This window comes from Seriola dumerili, unplaced genomic scaffold (genome assembly GCF_002260705.1).
Source record: "Seriola dumerili isolate Sdu_G_001 unplaced genomic scaffold, Sdu_1.0 BDQW01000367.1, whole genome shotgun sequence".
NCBI classification, from domain to species: Eukaryota; Metazoa; Chordata; class Actinopteri; order Carangiformes; family Carangidae; genus Seriola; species Seriola dumerili.
In genome coordinates this window covers 1,259,927-1,281,966 of record NW_019174622.1, presented here as the reverse complement: position 1 = coordinate 1,281,966, position 22,040 = coordinate 1,259,927, and the positions used below count along the sequence as shown (strand labels likewise).

Here is a 22,040-nt window from a genome sequence, read left to right as displayed (position 1 = left end):
AAACGCACTGCCACGGAAAAAAAATAGCACGTTGTCGCTGGAAAAGACAAAGGACCTTTGCAAAGCTCTAATGCAAATTTAAAAAAAAAAAACAAACAAACAAAAAAAAATTATACAACTGACAACAATAAGAGAACAAAATAAAGAAAATAAAAAATAATAATTGGGCACCTTCTAAGATTAGGCTAAGATTAGGTGCTGAGGTAGACAAAAACTATAACAATTCAAATCATAATAAAAACACTATTTTCTTAATACAGAGCAACTTGACTGGCACTTGTGCTGTCACAACAATGGAGGAGAGAAGTAGCACAGACAAGCCAGGGAAAGACAAAGAGAGAAAAAGCTTTGTTACATAAAAAGCTTTGTTATGCTTGGTCCGACAGGGCAATTGGTCCTCAGTGCTAATATAAAAAAATACAATGTCTTGGTGCTTTGTTACTCAAACAGTATTTAGTCTAGACCTCGATGGCACATGCATTGCAACACTGCATGAAATGGCTACTTTGTTCTAGAAACACCACACCAAAACACAGAGTGCCAGCTCCAGGGATGCCATGATTCCTCTCTGACGAATTTAACATCCCCTTCTAAATGCGTTTTGTAGAGAAGGAAAAAAAAAAAAGTACTTAAAATAAACAAACAAACAAAAAAAAAACTGAAGCAAAGCAGAAGGGGGAAACCCTCGTGCCAACCTCCCCACATGGGAGGTTTTTCTTATTTTTATTTTTTTTTCAAGAGCAATATAAAGTTCTCATTAGCAAACCTGTTGCTGTCAAAAAGAAAATAAAACAACAGGAGAAAGAGAATCGACAGTGTGAAAACAGACTAGGACGTAATTTGCTTGCAGAAAAAAAAAAAACAAAAAAAAAACAATTTCATGGAGCAGATTTTCTTCTTTTTTTTTTGTCCTGAAAAAAAAAAAGTCTTTGCAGACTTGTGTCACCGCTGCAGCTTGTCTGGATTCCAGTACATTTTTTTTTTTCCCCCTCCATTGCTTTGTTTTGTGTTGCTAAATAAATGCTTTTGGGTGCCAATCACAGAGTATGGCCTAAGAAAAGACATGAATGCAGAATCCCAGTTGCTATTTCAGTAGCATTAAGGGTTTATTGCAGTCCTTGAAAAAGAAGCCCTGCTCTATTCAGGATTTAAAAAAAAAAAAAAAAGAAAAATCAGGTCATTTTCGAGCGTCATGACATCCCTAGGGTGCTGGAGACACCATTTTTATTTTATTCTGAAAATACAGAAACTAAGCAGATATAGATGGATATTTTTGTTGAACAATTTCCATTTTTAGGCACAAAGATAGTACAGAAACATCGGAGGAACACTGAGGGAAGAACTATATCGATGCCAATGTATATATATATATTTTTTCCAACATAGAGAAAAAAAGTGGCATAGAATAACCTTTTATTTTGTATCTGATCTGATTAGTGCATTTTTCCACTAATACACACACACACATACACACACGCACACACACACACGCACGCACGTAGTTACACACTCGGTTACACACTCTTCCACCCGCACGAAAAAGTAGAAAACATTCAGAGGACGATGATAGGAACAATGTGACTGAACAGGTCTTGCATTCTGGTGGTTCAGACTGAGCCGTGACTGGGTATATTATAGTGGGTGGATATTATACGAGGGTGAAAAAGCCCCCTCAGCTCACAGTGTTTGAGAATAAAATGGCAAGACACCAACGGGACATGCCATCCCTTCTTCTTCTTTTTTTTTTTTTTTTTTCAAGTACAAAAACAAAACAACAAAAAAAAAAAATATATATATATGTTGACAGTCAAGTTTGATTGAAAAATTGTGAATGACAAGTACTAATTGGTCGGTTTGGCAGCGCCCCCCCCCCTGCCGTCCCGTATTTTATCATCTTTTCTTTTCTTTTTTTTTGTGTGTTTTTTGTTGTGTTTGTTATTTTTTTTTTTTGTAGTTGTGTTTTTTTTTTTTTTGTTTGTTTTTGTTTTAAACTTTGTCACATACACACACGCTCGTAAAATTTGTGGCAGATAGATTTAGTCCTTCACCTACAATGCAATTTGACATCCAGAAAGCAACACTTATTATTACAATATGTTCACACACGGTTTTTTTTGTCCAACAATATCAAAGAGGAGCAAGGCAAAAATGATTCACACCCAGAGAGAGAGAGAGAAAGAAAAACAGGTAAAAAAAAAAAGAAAGAAAAAAAAAAAGAAATACAAATATTTGTGCCCTGCTGTAACCCTCCACAAATGGAAAAAGGACTGACACTGAATACAAAAATATCACAATTTTTATATATCAAATTGCCTCTGTTGGCTCTTGTTCAGGAATACACTCATTTCTCACGAGAGCTCGTCGGCCGAGAGAATCTCTGTTCTGAACTTTCTCTGGTTTTTCCTTTTTCTTTTTTTTTTCTTTTTTTTTTTTTAAATTCTGATTTTACCACTTGCAGTTCCAAATTGTCCAACGCACTCTGCATCACTGCAAACATGACCTGTGTCCTGGGCGGTTCAGCGCTTTTGTTTTTGTTTTTGTTTTAGTTTTTTTTTTTTTTAATTTTTTGATGAACCTTCTTCTGTTTTTTTTTTTTTCTGTTTTTTTTTTCACATTACAAAACTACAATTCTATTCACATATTTTCAAGTTTAAATTCTCGTTTTTAAACCGTCATAAAAAGCAATAGTACTTCCTCTTCTCTGCTGCGTCCCTCTTTGCTCATCACTTAAGGCTTCATAATTGCTTTTTTTTTTTTTTCTTTTTTTTTGTCTCTGCTCTTCTGTGGTCGGAGGTGCAGGGGGAGACTATAAGAGAAGAATAAACATCCATTTGAAGGACTTTTCTTATCCTATCAACCTCTACTTTTTGTTATTTCTTACCCTTTTATATACATTTTGCTTAAAAACAGACAATCATAAATCAACTTTTGAAAAAAAAAAAAAAAAAAAGCATGAGATGAAGTAGCAATGATGAAATAATGCAAAACACAAACACAAAAATTGTGCTTTTGCCAAAAAAAAAAAAACAACAAAAAAAAAACAAACAAACAAACAAACAAAAAAACGAAACAACTTAGAGGTAGCTTTTATAACAAATGACCAAACCTTCCGACTCTTTAACAAGCGGGGTTAATAATACCAAGTTTGGTAACAACTAATGCACAAAAAAAAAAAAGAAATACACAACATTAGAAAAACAAGCAAATCTCTTCACCGTGGCACTTAATTTTTCTGCGTCTGCATTGCTTCATCATGTTGTGCAATGCATCTTTCTGACAAACACTCATGAACAACAACAACAACAACAACAACAAAAAAAAAGTGTACAAATGAAAAACAAAAGGGAAAATTAAAATACACAAGCAACATGAGGTCACAAAAACGAGGTAATTCAAGTACGATGTGTTGAGATCAAACTCAAGGTCAATAATAACAACAACAACAACAACAACAACAACAACAATAGCAGGAGACGAGAGAGACAAAGCGCATGGGACAAAACCACAGAGAAAGAGTTGATTTATTCTGTCGTCTTACTGGTTGCCCCCTTAGCTGCTGGGCCACGTCTCGTCCAATCAGTGATTTCCCCCCTTTTTTTTTTTTCTTCTTCTTCTTCTTCTTCTTCTTTTTTTTTCTCCCACCGGCCTTTTGGATATGTGTCCACCCCGGTAACGCTGTGACACGCTGTGACACGCTGTGACACGCAGTGACGTTCACTGAAGCCCCTCGGTTCAACCTTAACACACGTGGCTGCTGTGCATCCCCCTTTTGCAGGTCTAATGCTGCGTTTCAGAGACGTCAGAAAGTGGGAAATTCCAACCTCCCGCCCGACAACAAAACGAGCCTTTCAGTCTGAGCCGAACACAGGATTTTTTTTTTTTTTCCCAGGGTGAGGAAGCAGTTTGTGTTAACACTGTAAATGTGACAGACTTCTAACACTCGGCCTCACTGTGCAGTGACAGTAGAGTACGCAGCGTCGTTATTACGTTTTGCTCAAAGCCCTGTGCTGGTAGTTTAATTCAGTGCAAATAGATTTCCGAACCACTTCAACACAATATCTGTAATGTCACTACGAGATAACGCAGGGCCTCAAGCTGATATTCTTCTTCACTGGCTGTTTATTCCCCAGACGAAGAGTTTGGGTTCCCCGGGGCCCTGTGGCACTCCCCTGCTCTCGCCTCGGTTTGAATTTGAAGACTTCACGGCTTCACGTGTGATCAGTTTCAGTCACATCCTTCCAGTCTATATAAGTGTACACGTGTAAATGAACATTTACAGCTGCTAGCTTGCTAGCTAACGTATGAGCTGCTGCGCCGGGAGGGGCGGAGGGCGGGGGAAGCATCCGATGGTGGATGGAGAAAATCTTCCCGAGAGTAAATCACAGCCTCCGAGGTCGGCGTTATCGCTTTCTGACTTTGAATGAAAGGCAGCATTAACCTGCTTCTCTATTTTGTATTTTTGACACACACAGCACCACCGCGTGAACCCGGCTCCCACTCGTTCACATTCATGTTTTTTTTTTGCAGCCGTATAACAGTCTTCAACCTGCCACGCCACCTTTCTGACAGAGATGTTTCAGGTGTGCAGCTAAGGCATTCCCAGCACTTCTTCAACATTCACTAGTAGCAGTCAAAGTCACAGGACTCCCACGGAAAGCAGCCTTTTCCCATTTTGTTTTTTATGTTTTTTTCCATCCCTGTGGTGAATGGACAGATCTGCTGTGGTCAAAGTGTTACTGTTTACGTGTCAGTTTGTGTAGTTCATCATTAGTGTGAGATAATGATAGTAATCTGGTTAAATGTACATGGATAAAAGCAGTCCAGGTGTCTATTGCTAAGTATGCAGATAGGTTGGGTTTATTGTGGCGTGCTGTTGTAGCGAGTTATGATTTAATGAGGAAATATATACCTTGCAGACATCAAACAGAAACTGTTGTCGTAATTTGTTTTACCTGTGCAATCAAGCCGTGGATAAACTATGATGCAGAGCTAAAAAAAATATATATATAAGATGAAAAAGTGACAGAAGTTAGCCTTTGGCTCTCTGGGGAGAACCACGGGGGGAGGGGGAGGAGGAGGAGGAGGAGGGGCGGGGCCAGCGGTGACTCGGCCTTCTCCAGCCCTCATGTGACGCAGAGTCAGAACCAGGAAGACTACTGAGAAAACCGGAGAGGGGGGGGGGGAGACATCCGACTAAAAGCAGCACTAGCATCTTCCCCCGCCTTACAACCAAATGGATGCTTGGTTTGCAGTATTTTTAAAACGCTCCCATCCGTCCAGTTCAGCTGTTTCATCTACTGCATAAGCCGACTGGCTCTGCTGCTGATTCTCAGGGGCTATCTTCGCTGCCGCCGCCGGGATCTGAAGGATTGAATGTGCGGACAGGTCGGGCGTTAAGTGACAGAACGGACACATTTCCCGTTTCGGGGGGGGGGGGTTGGGGGGGATTAGGGGCCACGGTCACCCAAAGCAGTTCATTCAAACTCCGGAGTGTTCGTTTCTGAGATTCACATGATGTGGTGAAAACTCTTGGAAAATACTGTACGTCTCAGTCCTCCCTCCAAGATAAATTCGCTGTGGTTCGTAACAACGGGAAAACGTGTGGCGTTGGTCCTTAACACTTTGGGAATCAGACCGATGACCGTGATGAACCGGGGCCGAAACTCATATGCTCATATTCACATATTCTCTCATGTGATTCACGACTGAGCAGGGTGAGTGTAAACAAACCAAATAACCAAAGCACAACAACCTGTTTTTGAAAGACAATGAAAAAAAAAAAAAAAAAAAGGAAAAGAAAATGGAGTGAGAGATTGGGTTCCTGATGGCGGAGATGTGCAGGTTCAGATAGCCCTTGAGAATCTGCTTTCTCACCACTGTGGCAGCAGCATCGGAAAACAAAAAAAAAAAAAAAAAAGTCGTTTCCTTGCAGCTCGCTCGCTTTGTGGCGCTGCATGAAATGACCTGAAACAATAACACAGTTGCAGATGTAGTGAATGACCCGGTGAATCCGAACAATGGTGGAGAATCTCTCTCTCCGTGTCCACGTCTTCCTCGTCTTAGCACTTTTGTCCCACCATCACCACCCTCTATCCCCGTCGGTTGTCGCCGCCTTTGCATGAAAAAAGAAAAAAGAGAAAACAAACCCTCTTTGCTCTCGAGTCTCTCGCCGTCGACGTTCCTCAGCCGTCGACGCTCCACCCACAGCTTCATGCCTCCTAACCGCTCACTTACATTCCCCTTACCTCTCAACTCCCCGTCCCCACCCTCTCGCGTACCCTCCCCTCTCTTCACTCTCCCGGTCTCAGACGTAGCAGAGGTATAGGTAGGTCTTCTCTATGCGCCAGTCTGGGGGGATGTCTTCAGGCTTGTGGCCTTTCATGTGCTTCTGCATGGCTGACAGGCTGGGGCAGTACTCCAGGCAGATGGTGCATTGGTAGGGCGAGGCGCCATTGTGGGTGCGCAGGTGCTTGATCATGGCCGAGTAGTCCCTGGATCGCTGGTGGCACAGCTTGCACTCGAATGGCTTCTCACCTAAGGATGGTGGGGTGGGGTGGGGTTGAAGACAACAACTGTGTGAACCATAGAGCCAATAACAGCGTCTGTTAATCGGGGGAATAAATGCACTGAATACAGAAATCAATCAAAAGAGGTTTTTCTGCAGCTGCTTCTGTCATTCACACTCACAACACCGCAACATTATCGGAACGACAATATGACAATTCACTTTTCTGCAACAAGCACAATAAACGACTTCTTGTTGCAATGGGGGAATGTGTGGTAAAGCTTATATACACATACAGGAAATCTGTTGTTTGTGTGTGCACCGTATGGATAAACTGCTACGACACTGCAGTATTAACTACAGTCTGTGTCCGATTGTTGTCGTCACTACTTTCGGTTGTGGTAAGGTGCGTGGCGAGGTAACCGCAGAGATCCGGGGAACACGGGGACGCGGCGGGAACGTCGAGGAAACCAGAGTCCGGACTCCCATATCATTTAGGGTTAAAACTGCACGTGAACACGCCTCCGAAAACTTTGGTAATAAGGTTCCTGCTGCACAGGAAACCTGCGTGCACAGTTACAGTAAGTAGCAGGGAACATGAAATGCATTTATCTTGTGGGTTTGTTCTTTTATTTTTTTTTTACCAATTAACTCAGTGACACAGGTCATTATTACTGACAGGGATGTCGGCCAAAACTATAACAAAACCCACATAATTGAACCAAATTATCCTTTAATGGCAAAATATTGTGTCTTGGCAGCTGGGACTGCAGCATATGAAACCTGATGAAAACACGGAGTGTGTGTCAGAGAGAGACGAATAACCCATCACCACTAATTTAGAAACCACAGATTTCACCCTGTTGGCCCAAAAGAAACTCTGCTGTTGTTATGATAATTGGACCGAGCGCACAGTAAGTGACAAGTCAAAACCCAGGAGTGAAATCCCGACTGTCTCCTGAACAGCAGCGTGCAGCCGTTAAAAAAAAATAAATAAATAAAAAAGGGCTGCACTAACTCTTTAAAGTCATTCAAACTGCCTCTGGGTAATTGGTGCAAGTCTAAGAGAAAGAAGAAGAAAAAGCAAAAAAATAAACTCTCCTGTAGTGACGTTTGTTCACCTCCGGTAGTGTCAACACAGCGCCGCTCGGGTCCGTCAAAACATCCCTCCAGAAGATCACAGAGTCATCTTCTAATTATTCTTATGGTTGAGGGGATAGAAAATCTTTTGTGTTCACTTCTTATCAATTCTAATCACAGTCTTTATTTAAAAAAAAAAAAAAAACCCCCACTGAATTTCAGAACCATGAGAGCCGCTTTTTTGATTTTTTTTTATTTCTCTCATAACATGCAGTGCAACAGAAGAAAATGAAAAGGAGATGTCCTGCTATTTAATCAAATGTACGACCAAGTGAATGTGGAAGCTGAGACTGTGCAGAGGAAAGACTTTAGAACTTTATCAATGTTCAACTGTCCTTAAGAAAACAGTCATTTACGAACTCTTTGACATCCGATCGCCCGAAGACACCTGCGCAAAGTTCACTCTGCAGAAAAGAAAACGAGTCGGACTCGGACTGAAGCCGCCGTGTTCCCAGATCTCAGCAATCACTTTGCAGAACCGTGTTGTACATAAACCACATCTATTCTTGAGAACATGATGAGAACATCCTAATATTCAGATTAAGATCTACAGCCAGAATATGTGATGTTTAAATACCTGGTATTTCTAATATATACATGTATGTATATATACAGCACGTCTAATCAACTAATCTCTGGTACATTACACATGACGCAGCTCCTGAAGGTGTCATAAATCAAAGTGCAACGCTGCTTTCTTGCTGTGGGGGCTGCTATATTCAAGAGGCACATTTCAAATTCAGCAACGGCGGCCAACCTAAATGTGCTAATGATTTGAGTGATGGCAGGGAATAATCCACCAGCGCTCAAGCCGGCAGACGCAAATTAGACATGTAAATGCTGACCTTTACCAATGGCATTTGAAATGAGCTGTCGGAAGTGATCTGGCCCGCCGCTCGCTGTCACCTTTCAGCTGGAGCTTCACACACACACACACGCACGCACGCACACACACACACACACACACGTGCGCTTGGCAAAACGAGCGAGTGCCTCTGCCGCTTGGTCTGTCTGTTGTTTTTTTTTTTTTTTTGGGGGGGGGGGGGGGGTGGCCCTGGTTAACCTTGACCTCCGCTGGTGGGCGGGCCAGGCGCCATTTAGCCAATAAGCATAAATACAGTGTCGTGGCGTGCTGCAGCGTTGTGGACACCTGCGCGACCGCTTGATGATGTTGATAACCAGACTGTAAACTGGGTCGCCTCAAATAAGCAGCTAATAATGAATTGCGAATGGGCCCCAGGTATTGATCCGCCATTGGCATTTAGGATGTGTGGAGAGAAGGGGGCGGGGAGGTTAGGCTGCCAATGTCGATGATTCATCAAGCAGCTGCCTTTTGTGTGAGGTGGCCTTTGACTGTGAGCTTGTCACTTGCTCTTGTTATCTGCTGTTGCTCTCCGGCTTAGCGCAAAGCCCCCCTCCCCCACATTAAAGGTGAAAGGGTGGACGGGGGGGGGAGCCAATTATTGGACAGGCTGCCTTGATAGTGTGGCTTAACAGCTGGCTTATTGAATGGGAGATGGGAGGGTGCTGCTATGTGTGTGTGTGTGTGTGTGTGTTAGAGAAAAAGAGATGGTGAGGAAGCACAAAGCCTTGGCCGCGTGCCATCCTGGTGAGTCGTGGTATCCTCTCGGTCTGGTACGTCGCATGCACTCGTTCTCCAGGGCGCCCAGCTTATCACTGTGTCAACATCTTTATGGGGCTCTAAATATACTGGGATCAATACGAAGTCTTCTGAGACGTTCATCTACTGTATCACAGCAACAGAGATATTCATCTGGTCTGCGCCTTGCAACTTGGATTTCCTTTAACAAGCTCCATATGCTGCATCAATATGTTTCAACACTGCCTTGATATGAGGGGCAACGAGGTATAATGTTGCACTCATATCAAATTATGAGATGTAGAAGAATGGGATGAAATCTCGCCGCTGTTGCTGTAGTTTAGGAACCGATATTAGCGTCTGTTTAAACCGTATAATAATATGAACCGGCTTCGTCGCAGTAGCGCCGAAATGGCGCCGAACAAGGAGTCACCCGGCGATCACAGTACCTGTGTGCACACGGTAGTGGGTTTCCAGCTGGTGCTTGAGGCTGAACTTCTTCCCACAGCCGTTACATTCATAGGGCTTCTCCCCGGTGTGGATGCGCTTGTGGCCCTTCAGCGTGCTCTCGTCTCGGAAGCAGCTCCCGCAGAACTCGCATTCAAATGGATGGTCCCCCGCTGCAGAGTGGGGAAAGAAAAGGCAGAGTTTACTTCATCTGAATACTGTTACATCTTTCAAATCGTCTGTGCCCAAAAGCTACAGTTGAATGTCTCTACAACAACATACAGCGACACGACGACGAGCCACATCACCGAATGTGTCGTCTTGTTATTTTTGGCGAGTTTATGCACAACACCGGCGCGGCAGACACGCTACGTTTTAATGGACACCCACTTAAAGGCTTTAAAACACGAGCAGACAAACCGTGAGCCCTCTTTTGTCTTTCTCTACAAATCACCTGCACTGTTGTTTTGCTTTGTGTAAAGCCTTAAATAATTGTAGCCTGTCATGGCTGCTCACTGGCCATGAGATGTATTATTGACCACGAAGTCCCAGCCTCACAACGCACTAATGGATAACCTGACTGATGTGGCCAACCTGCAATAATGAGCCAAGTTTGTCATCACGGAATTTATTATCCTTTAATATGTATATATATATATATATATTCTTTCTTTTTGAATGACCAACTGTCAGAAACAAACTAGTAAACACTGCAGACTTCAGATGAAGCTAAAACATCTTCAATGAGTCTCTCGTTTTAAACCCTTAAAACACTCCAGGTTAAAGGTTTTCATGGTCGGACTTTTTAATGAACCGTGTCTGCCATCTTTGTTTCTCTAGTTCGAGCTGCTTAAAGTTAATCCAGCCTCCACAACAGAGGCTGCTGTTACTTCTTGTTATGCTAGTCTTTCAGTTTTGCGAGAACACGGCATCCGACAGACGCGGAGTAAACACGTGGTTTTGCCGGCAGCGCTCCGTTTGACGCGTCCTAAAGTAACCTTCAGGCCTAAAAGTCTTATAAGAGGACTGAGTGTCAACTGCTACGTCTTCAGTACTTTGAAGATTTGGTTAAGATGGAATAATCGTCAACATGAGAATAAGAGAAATTACCCTGTTTGCTTTTTCATACTTTCACTTTAACAGCATCTTTTTACTGTCACCACGCTGTCCCCCGTCTCATCCTTTCACGCTGGGTAAACGTATTCACACTTTTAATTCACAGAGAACCATATGTCCAATGTGAGACGTTAAGACTTATTTCAGACGTGGCCGCGTGCGCCGCACAGTACATGTGTGCCTTGGAAAATGAAAATGACAACAGGCATCACACTCTGCTCCTCAGGCTGCCAGAGCAGGTCCCCACGGGGCAGCTGTAATGGATATTCAGATGTCAATGATCAGGGATATTATGATTTGCAAGAGGCTCTCACTAGCAGTCCCAAGACTAATTGTATTCCCATGTTTGATGAGGAGCTCCTCTTTGCATCATTTGCCCACCAACCCCCCCCCCTCCCCTCCCCTCCACCCTTGTGTTACACTCTCCATCCAAGTAATGCTGTGGATATTTATTAATGTATTTCACTCCGCTGCTGCAGGTTTAAGTCACCATCAATGACCTATGCCTTTCATTATCTGCCTGTCCGAGCAGCAGCGTGCCAGGGAATAAATTGCATTTCTCGTTATGTGCTTCTGCCGCTGCCCCGCTGTTAAGAGACAATTTCACTTCCATCCTGCATATTTTATTTAACATTTTTCTGCCTGTACATACAGTATGCATGCATTTATTCAATTTTATTTAGGAGACACGGGAAAGAGGGATGAAAGAGGAACAAGAGACGGATACCCTTTAAATGCTGATCGCATTTTGGGTGTGCTACACTTTCATGGAAGAAAACGTTTTCGATGCCTTGTGATGTTGGACGCCTTCCCATTAAAGAGAAGCTTTGATGGGGAAGGAGGGGTGTGTGTGTGTGTGTGGGGGGGTGGTGGTGGTGGTGTGGAGGGATAAAACAGAGACAGGGATGGAGCAGGAGATGTGGGTGTATATGGCGGCGGCGGTGGGGGCTGGGTAAAAATCAATAAAAGTGACAGTCTTTATTTGTCTGCATGAAGTTATCAGTGGCTCCCGCTGTAAGACATTGTGCTCTTTCTAGCGTTTCAACCACAGCAGAGATCACAATCCATCACGGAGCGCGGTGGGCTCGCGCGACGCCGCAAGAATAATAATTGAGCTCAGATTCACCTGTCTTTAATTAGGGCCTCCGATCAGACCAGCGAGTGGGATGCTAATACACAGCGGAGGCCTGTGGAGGGTTATTTATGCTTAATGTCCTGTTGCAGCGCTTAACGTCTGCTCTTGGAAAACATCATCAAAAATCTCAAATTAGCGGGAAGCGGCTCGCTGTCTTCCTCACACATGCAACACAAGGTTTTTCACTTTAAAGAATGCACCAGGGTTTCTGCTCTGCATTACAATTACTGTAAAATACGTACACTTCACATTAGCGGTGGCCATTTTTCTTTGGTTTCAGAATGCTGTGGAAATCTCCCGCACAACCGTGACATGGATATGGATATGGTGTCTCTTTGCAGATGATCCGCAGCCTCGATTTAGATTAGACTTTCTGTGATAACATCTATCCATCTATCTATCTGTAAATAAACAGGTAATATGCCCCTTTTTCTATCTCATCCACACAGTAAAAACAGAGTGTAAATATAATCTGATGTCCAGTATCAGGCGGAAAAACAACAGACTGGTCTAAAATGCCAAGTGGCTGCCGTCCAGCTCCAGCAGCCTGTATGTGCCTGGGATGCATATCGTGCATGTTTATGTGCTGCAGCCACTCGGGGACGCCAAAGTGCAAAGTTGCACCGCAGAGCTTTAAATAAATCAGACACGATGCTATAATCACAACGTGAGGATGTGAAGGGCCCGACAGGACTTTGTCGTTTTTGTCAAGAAATTCTCACGGGAGGGGTGGGGGTGGTGGGGGTGGGTGGTGGGTGGGGTGGGGGGGGCGAAAGTAAGTTGTGACGTGTCCTTTTTGTCCATCCCAAATCGTTCTCCCTCCCTCCCTCCCTCCCTCCCTCCGTTTCCTTCCCTCCTTCCTCCCTCTTCTTCTTCCCCTCTTCCCTTTCTGTTTCTCCGGTGTGACCACATGGCGGGGAGGCCGCAGATGAGGACCCAGCACAGTGAGGTGGAACCACAGCATGTTTGGTGAGTGGACCCATGGGTGCCCCCGAGCATCACCACCTGCGTCTCCTGACCCCCCTCCCTCCTCCCCTCCCCCCCTCCCCACACACACACACACACACACACACCTCACATCCCAGACCATCTCTACATTACATTACCACCCCCCACCCCCCCTCCACCCCCCCCTCTCCTTATCACCTCCTTTGACACCCCAAAGGCCCTGCTGAGGGCGCCTGTGCCCGTGGGCACCTGGGGCGTGTTCATTATATACGGTAAGAGGCTGTAAATCACCGAGCTCCATCACTGCCAGGACCAGAACTGGCTCATTCCCTCTCTCTCTCCCTCTCTCTCTCCCTCTCTCTCTCCCTCTCTCTCTCTCTCTCTCTCTGGCTGTAGCACTATCAAATACAGCTGCGAACACAAAACACCCCGCCACAGCAGACAGCAAATTGGCTCCGAGTTAAAAAAAAAAAACAAAAAAAAAAAAAAAACACACACAGACACTTACACACAGACAGTGCACAACAACGGAATATTAATGAAGGCCTGGTCTGTAAAGATGGAGTGTGTGTGTCTGAGTGTGTGGCGTTAGGGAAGGGGGGGGGGGGAGATAGCACAGCTGCCATGACTGCCACTGTGTTATAAGCCGTCGTTGTGTATGTGTACGTGTACGTGTACGTGCGCTCGAGGCTCTGCCGTACTGTACATGCGTGCAGTAAAGATACAGAAAAATAAAGAGGCAACATGGAGGTAAGTATGTGTAATATCCTGGCATGTTAAGAGAAGCTGATGAAACTGCAGGTGGATGGGGGGAAATAAGAGGAGAGACTCGGTGAGGGAGAGATGGCAAGATTAAGATGCTGAAATAAACACCATTAAATCCACCCCCCCCCCTCCACCCACCCCCACCCCACCCCCGTCCTAAATGGTGATCCAGTGTCAGAGCTCCCTTAGCAAGGCTGCTTTCAAAAGATAAGCCAGCCGACAGGTAAAATGAAGCACACATAATGAATGTCCATAAAAGTGCTTTTTGCTGCTCTCTTGTTGTCAGTCGATACAAAAGAATGGTGATTCAACCAATAACCAGGCTACGTGTTGAAAGCTTTCTGTGGCAGATGAGATGCCACACTATGTCCATTAAAATTAGGGAATTGAGATCTTGGTATTCTCAGCCAAAATTGACTCCTGTTTCCCGGGAAAAACACCTGTGGGAACCTTTTTTTTGTGTGCATGTATTTGTATGCTGAAGAGGACTGTATGCACCGCACCTTATTCATTAAACCTCAATGATAAAACACAACTTCACTAAAGTCCGACCTTGAGAGGCCGTTGTTATCAGTAATAGAACTGAAACAACCGTGTGGTTTTTTTTCTTCCATTTACTTTTCATGCTACATTGGCTTCCTGGAGTCCAGCTGAGTGTCAAGTGGTTTTTATTTTTTATGTTTTATGTTTTTTAACAGGTGTGAATGAAGTGCAGTGCGAAAATCTGTCAACAAATAACCTGACAAATGGCTCAACAGGTGGCTGAACGGGACGCGCAAGCGCCTCCATCAGGTGGAGCATCGGACGCATTAAACACAACATTAACGTTTCGACCAAACATCCAGGAATAATACCGCCATGCCCCAAACCACCAAACCACACGACATGACAAAATGGCGGCATGTGAAGGATTTCTTTCTTCTCTTGTCACTGCACACGTAAATACCCTCAGGTCACTCCCATAAAACCACTCAGACATACTCTGTTAAAACTAGTGAGGAGGAGAATTTCTTCTGTTGTTGTTGTTGTTGTTGTTTTTACCTCAAAGAGATTGCACCTTTAAGGCTGCTAATATATGAATATATTATATACAAGACATAAAACGCTTATATCATGTCAGTATCATGATAAGTACGATGTATGTTCTTTATTTAATGTAGTTTGATCTTGTGAGTAAAATGAGTGAAACTATCTTCGGTCAGTTCTTTGTCTTGGCCTCTGATATAGAAACGTCCAGTCGTTACAGCTGTTCAAAGACTCATTTTGTTTACTCACTGAAATCTCCTCTTACTGTCCAGCCGTCATTCATAATCTAGATGAGAGAAGCTCTTTAATTGATGAAAATGTCGATAGGCTCATCAGAGTCCTCTTTAATCATCACAGTTCACAGTAAACCGTCTGAGCGGCAGCCGGCGTGCGCTTCACATCTCAGACGACATTCAAGCGGCGCTCACCTCTCGAGTGGTGGAGCTCGTTGGTGCCACATGCAGGTTAAAGGGAAGATCGGACTCTGTTCAGGACTGAGAAAGGTACCGCCACCTCCTCTGTGTGTTTATTTCATCAGTATAAAAACACACTGAACTGAACTGAACTATTTCTTTTTTAGTAAAGATGCAAATACTAAAATTTTAACCTTACACAGAATCATCTGGGGAAAAAAAGGGCAGGCACTTTCAAAAACAAAAAATGCTCGGCAGGTGATTGGAGGAAGCATCTATCACAGGCTAACGTCAACCAATCAGATGCTGCAGATTCTGGTGAATCGAACTCTTGCCGAACTCAGTCGGGAGAAGAGTGGAAAAACCTTCCCCTTCTCTCAAAGAGGAAATTCTCTCCGGTCCCGATATAACTGATGCTGCTGCAGCATCTCTACGCTAACCTCTCTGAGAGCCGCCATTGTTGTTAACGAACGGTCTACTTCCTCCCTCAAAGGACGCCATTTGGCGCGAACCGCTGAGGTTTGAACAACTCGGACAAGATGGATTCTCCCTTGCACGAAATCCAGCTGCCTCGCAAAGGTTAAAATTTGACACCAATGAAAACAAGCGAAGCTAAGTTAGTGTATTGTTAATATATCTATTTGAGTATATTATAGTGTTATTATGGTTGAAGAATCTCTGTCCTGGACTATATTTTCATTTTTAATTCATATTGTAATTCATATGCAACATGTAACAAATGTGTAGGTTGGAGACGGACTTTGCTAGATGACGTCTGAATCAACAGACAGGGCGAACATATAGCTAGGCTGGCAAGGCTGATTCTCTAAGGTGGATATGCTGTCTAGCTCTGTCTGTTTTCATACACTATTTTTGCCTTGTTACCCAACAAAGTGTGAATGAGATTATTAACATCAAAGTGTAAATGCAGAGGAACGCCATGCCTCTACGTCTTTTTTCTCTTTTTTTTTTGGAGGGTAAATTAGGACCTATTTCTGGTGCAGATGATGGCTGCGTGAGTTGCTGACTTTATAATCCCCTGACAAAAGGCTCCACATCATATTTAAACGATTGCTTTCACGGCTGGCTCATTGTGGTTTAACACACGCCCACAGCGGGATGAGGTTCAAAGTGGCACGAGGCTGCAAAGTCTCATCTGCAGCTCTGGAGACGGGCTGAGGTGACATTTGCGTCGCCCGGGTGGGCAGGTGGATCAGAGACGCTGCCTGTGTCCCCTCCAATGTCTGCTAGACGGAGCAGATGTGTGCATCGCTACTGTAACGGCGGCTCGAGCAAGCTCTGTTCACCACCCCCTGCCCCCTACCCACCCCAAACCCCAGCCCGTAGCACCACCATCACACACTAATGGTGTATTCGCCTGACTTGTAAATAGGGCCGACTGCTCTCATCTCACTGCCTTTCGTTTCAAATATTTATCCGTGAGCCGGTGAGCTAAATCGGCTCTGACAGTGAGACTGTTATTTAAGGTCGCAGACAGGCAGCTGGGAGAGAGAGAGAGAGAGAGAGAGAGAGGTGGAGGGGGAGGGAAGAAAAAGAAAAAAGCCTCCATCCCTCGCCAGCGAAATGGGATTCATTTCCATGTGTTCATATTCTGTCATGGTAGCGTTTTTTCTTTTTCTTTTTTTCCCCCCACTCTGAAAAACCGCATCCGTCAGGCTACCTCTGCTCCCCTGCAACAATGTATTAGTATCCTGGCCTCGGCTCAGTGGAGAGCCGGCACCGAGAGAATTACTAGTGGATGGAGGGAAAGGGGAGAGAAAAACAACAACAACAACAACAACAACAAAATAGTCACTGTAAATAAGCTTCATGTGGCTGCGGCAGAATTCATTCGTTTCGTTGACCTGAATTAACGCTGTTTCTTCAGCCGAGCTAACGCCGCGGCGTATAACCGGGTAGAGATAACGTAGTAATTCACTCCCCGCTTCCTAAAAATAAAACCTCATTTTCTACTCTCTGTTTTACTGTAAGCTATATCTGACCACCACAGGTCCTTGTCATGAGTGTCAAGTTTGTTTGCTACTATGGCTCACTTTTTTTTTTTTTTTTCTTCCGTGGTCAGCTATTGTGTTATCCTCGCAGAATACTGTCAGGTACGACTATTTCTATGTGAAAGCACAAAGACGTTTATAAGAGAAAAACTTTCAGGATGCACGTTTGTGGGAAAAAACATGACAGTGTGTTTAGATATCTACATGGGAAAATCAGAAGGGGTTTCAGAAGATTAGAAGTTTCTCATCACTTCCACGTGTGAAATGTCACATGAAAATCACATGTCCTTGTAATCTATTCACATGTGAAATGACCCCCCCCCCCCCAAAAAAAAGGGCCCTGTATATGTGCAGTGATGCTCCATGATTGATTAACGTGTGTTTTACATGAGATTTATATTTATGGGGTTTATACAGCTACCTGAATAAAGCTGAAATGAATCATTTTAGCTTTAAGTCATGTTGCTGCACAGTAAACATGAGGCTTTGCTTTGTGAGACAGATGCTAATGTAGTCTGGTTATTAGGAAACATAATATTTATAATACAGTGCATTCAGAAAGTATTCAGACCCCTTCACTTTTTTCACATCTTGTTATGTTGCAGCCTCGTGCTAAAATCTAAATTTCTACACTCAAAACCCGGTAAAAGAAAAACTGAAATATCATATTGACAAAAGTATTCAGACACTTTGCTATGATGCTTGAACTCACTGTAACCTCAGGTTTCTCCCATTTTCTGTCGCTCATCTTGAGATGTTTCTACACCTCGACTGGAGTCCACCTGCGGTAAATTCAGCCGATTGGACACGACGTGGAAAGACGCACACCTGTCTATATCAGGTCAGAGTAAACAACAAGCCATGAGGAGGAAGGAGCTGCCGGCAGAGCTCAGAGACAGGATTGTGTCGAGGCTACAAAAAAATTCCTGCCTGCACCGAAGGTTGCCGAGAGCAACAGTGACCTCCGTCATTCTTCAGCGGAAGAAGTTTGGTCAAAGTGAGACAATCGGGGCCGGTGGCCGATTCTAAGCTTCATGTCTGGAGGAAAACCGGTCATGACGCTCTGAACTGGCCGTCCTTCTGGAAGTTTCTCCCCTCTCCACAGAGGATCTCTGGGAGCTCGGCCATGACTCGGAAATTAATGATCCATTAATGCCCCAAATCTTTTTAACACAGTTTCAATATTTAAAATATCTGAAATAAAACACAAAGTTTTTATGACGTGTCCTTGATGTGTTCTGCTCCGTTTACAGTTTGGTAGAAACAAAACACGTTCACCTTCAGTTCAAATGCTAATTCAAACATGACCAACAGAGTATGATACATCACAAGGAAATGTAGTATTTTTATGAGCTGTAATTTGTTGTACTGGTTGTCAGTCCTTCATTTCAGCAGATTATCATGGCGCCTGTGACCTAAACTACAGATAGTGACCGCTACTGGATTGTGGATTCCTTTGCTGGGTGTCTGGACTGGGCATTATGGGTAGAGGGAAAATCTCAGGGGTTACTAGAAGTGTAAAATAGGAAGTGATGGCGAGGAGCGAGGTGTGGTGGTTGGGACCATTGATGATGAGCTCTCCCAGGATCTGTCCTGACGAGGTATTTGGGGTTAAAATGGGAGCTGACCCTTGGGCAGACCCAGGACTACATATCCTATCTGGTCTGGGAATGCCGAGGGACTCACCCCCCCTCACCCCCCACAACAGGTCGGACAATGTGCCAGTGGAGAGGAATACGAGGGCTACTCTGCTCTACTTTAGTCTGCTACAACCACAACCCCGACCAGGAGAAGAGGCTGAAAATGAACAGATGAATGACACACGAGTGGAGAAACACCGGCGCTTCCGTACAACAGCAGCGCCGACGAGTACTCCCACTGACCTGTGTGTGAGCGTAGGTGACGCTTGAGTGCAGTATGGCTGGGGAAAGTCCGGTTGCATTCACTGCAGATGTAGCTGCGAACGCCGGCGTGGACCTCCATGTGCTGCTGCAGTGCCGTCTGGGTCTGGAAACGCTTCCCACAAAGCAGGCAAAAGATGGCCATGTCCGAACCTGCAGCGGGAAAAAACACAAACATGGACCTCAGATGAGAATATGAATTTCAGCTGTAATAAAAAGAAACTGTTTCCGTGTTTGAGTAATATTCATCACGGTGTGACGAGCGACAGTCAATGACAGCTCCGCTTAAACAAATCACACGAAAAGGTTGTGCACGTTAACGGCGATTAACATACAGGAGCCGCAACAACCCAGGTGTGATGCCGCGGGCTCAGACACATTACAGCTTACTAACCATGCCTTCACAGGCTCACACCAAGCGTACTGTATTTGTATGATTAAAGGTGCACACAATATTCGTGTTTTAGGGTGGGTGAGTAGAAAGATAAAGATCTCCTATGCAATACTTCAATCAAATCTTGACTCCAGCGAGCAGTGTGCATTTTTCTCCAGCAGAGATAAAGAGCACACAATTGCAAGCGCACAAACACATAAAATCACAAACACGGGGAACGAACACACACACACACACACACACACACACACACACACAGTTGCACGCTCCCTTGAACACACTCCCTTCACACTTTTTCAATTACCAGGCTGGGGAAAACTCTGGGGAAGGACTGAGTGTTTGGAGCTCAGTTTCTATTTCATCAGTCAATAACACATCTTTGGGGCAAAGCTGACACTAATTTAAAAATCTATGAAGAGCAGCCCGCCTCATGTTCATAACAACTGCAGGAGGAGGAGGGCCCACGACAGCCTCCACGCCAGATCAATCACTGTCTCGGCTGCACTATACGCGCTAAAGAACGGGGATGGAGGGAGGATGCACCGCTGGAGGACGATGATAGGAGGGAGAAAAGTTTCTGGAGAGCAGGTAGAGATGGGAGATTCAGAGGAGGGAGGAGATGTGGAAACCAAGGGAGAAAAAAAATTAAATTTAGGTATATGTAGGGGAGAGTAATAAATATTGACAAACCATCCCCATCTGACTTTCGCTCTCCCTCCATGTTTCATTTTCTGTTGTACGGGAAAAAGAAAGCACACATGTAGACTTCTCATTAGCTCCTTGTTCAACACTTACGACTGAAAGCTTGAGGGACTAATCTTTCATCTCTACAGGTGAGATAAGTCATGGTCCCTGGAGGATGACTCCTTTCTCTACCCCAACAATCAAAGGCAGGTTTTTTAACACAAGAAATATTTAAATCTACTGGAGAGACTGCCATAAAATTCACTCATGTTACCTTGAGGATAAACCTTTGTGATTTTAACTGCGTTTCCTGCAGCTCCACCTTGAAGCCCCAAAAACATGTAAGATTTTGCAAGTTTGTCTTGCTTCTGCTGCAGTTCTGATCCGCTTCAAGTTTCTCTACAACCTTCATTTTGTGCGTTTAATCTGGTGGTAAAGCAGATTCAAATAGTTCTCCTCCATCTGGGCTCCTAAAATGTGGTTTTTATCCAACTCATTTTCTCTCACTCTCTTATGACGAATTTTAAGTTTTAGTTTCCATCACGTTCTTCCTCCGTCTTTTCAAAACAAACTGCCGACTTCCCGTAAATGTGACTCACCTCTTGTGCACGCAGTAGTAGAACTGCAGAAGATATCAGTGACTGGTTGTGTTTAATTGTCTCATATCAGTTGGATTTAAGTGAACATTTCTGCCATCTACTGCTTCAGCAATCGCTTCATAATGTAACGTGAGATTAACGAGCCGAGGATGAGTCTGCAGGAAGGGTTGGTCTAAAAGCTAGATTTCTCCTGTATTTTTATTTTCCTTGCCTGTCTCTTCTCCTCCTCTCTGCTTTTTATCAATGAAGAGGCTATTGACTGGGGTCGACTCCTCCTGGAATCCCCCTAGGACTCCAGGTACTTACGAGTGGCTTTGATTGACAAGCCTGTCTCCCGCTCACTCCTGTTCTCTCTCTACCTCACTCCCTCTTCTCCCGGTTGACCGTATATCTTAGGGTCCGGCTCCGTCAGTGTGCTAGCATTAGCGGAGGACTCCTTCCCCTCTCCAGGCCACTTCAAGACCAAAATCACTCACGGCCACTTTAAAGACTTGGAAAGGAACAAGCGTTGAGAGGCAGAATAAGTGGCAGAAGTCAGAAGAGGAGAGAGAGTGAGAGAGAGAGAGAGAGAGAGAGAGAGAGAAGGCGTTTGGGCCGAAGATGGAGAGATAAGAGGAAAAAAAAAAAGAAAAAAGAAAAGGTTTTGGAATGTAAAAGGTTAGGCGACCTCTGACCTCAGGCCAGGGCGAACCCAGATCCCAGACACACACTCACTCACACACACAGAAAAACAAAGCTGGTGATGAAAAAGACTTTCCTCCTTTTGAAGCCAGGGCAGTTACAGTTGAGCTGAATGTCGTACGATGTGTGTCAGCAAGTACGCATCAACTTTAAAAAGAAGTCTGACAGTCTCTGCGCCTTTATATAAGAAAAGGTGTGTTTTCAAAGCGGCACGAGAGTCACACAGAGAGCAAACAGTCGGAGTGACAGACACAGACAAAACTGCTCGGCTGGAGAACAAAGGTAGGAGGAAGAAAACTAACCACGAGGAGCTGATGGACATTTAAACATGCTGCTTTCTAAACACCACAAAACTAAACACTAAAGGAAAATTTAAAAAAAAAAAATGACCACATCCAGGATCTAACCTTACTTGTAGAGCTTTGAGGAGATGTTATTTATTTGTAATTCAGTGGTGCAATGTAGAACCTAAACTCTTAATTTATCCCCCACTGCTTGTATTCAATGCCAGAACACAAAGCTGTTATACACCCTCATGTAATGAGGACAGGAGACCTCAAACATGGACAATAACTATAAAAGCTTGACAGGTTTTCCAGCTGCACTTCAGAAGTCCCACTACCTCCAACCTAACCTTCCACTATCTCTAAATCAGCAGATGAAAAACACCCACA

At 44.2% G+C, this 22,040-nt stretch overlaps 1 protein-coding gene across 2 annotated transcripts in view; it reads right to left on the bottom strand.

Moving 5' to 3' along the window:
- Nucleotides 1–6,294: 6,294 nt before the first annotated feature.
- zbtb16 (zinc finger and BTB domain containing 16) overlaps nucleotides 6,295–22,040 on the bottom strand; it is a 133,659-nt gene continuing 117,913 nt past the window's right edge. For both annotated transcript variants that reach the window (XM_022760850.1, XM_022760851.1), the window contains 3 exons: nucleotides 18,991–19,161; nucleotides 9,695–9,865; nucleotides 6,295–6,534 (listed from right to left, as the gene is read on the bottom strand). In XM_022760850.1, the coding sequence (XP_022616571.1) occupies nucleotides 6,305–6,534; nucleotides 9,695–9,865; nucleotides 18,991–19,161 (572 nt within the window). In that variant the 3' untranslated portion in view covers nucleotides 6,295–6,304. The remainder of the gene's footprint in view (nucleotides 6,535–9,694; nucleotides 9,866–18,990; nucleotides 19,162–22,040) is intronic.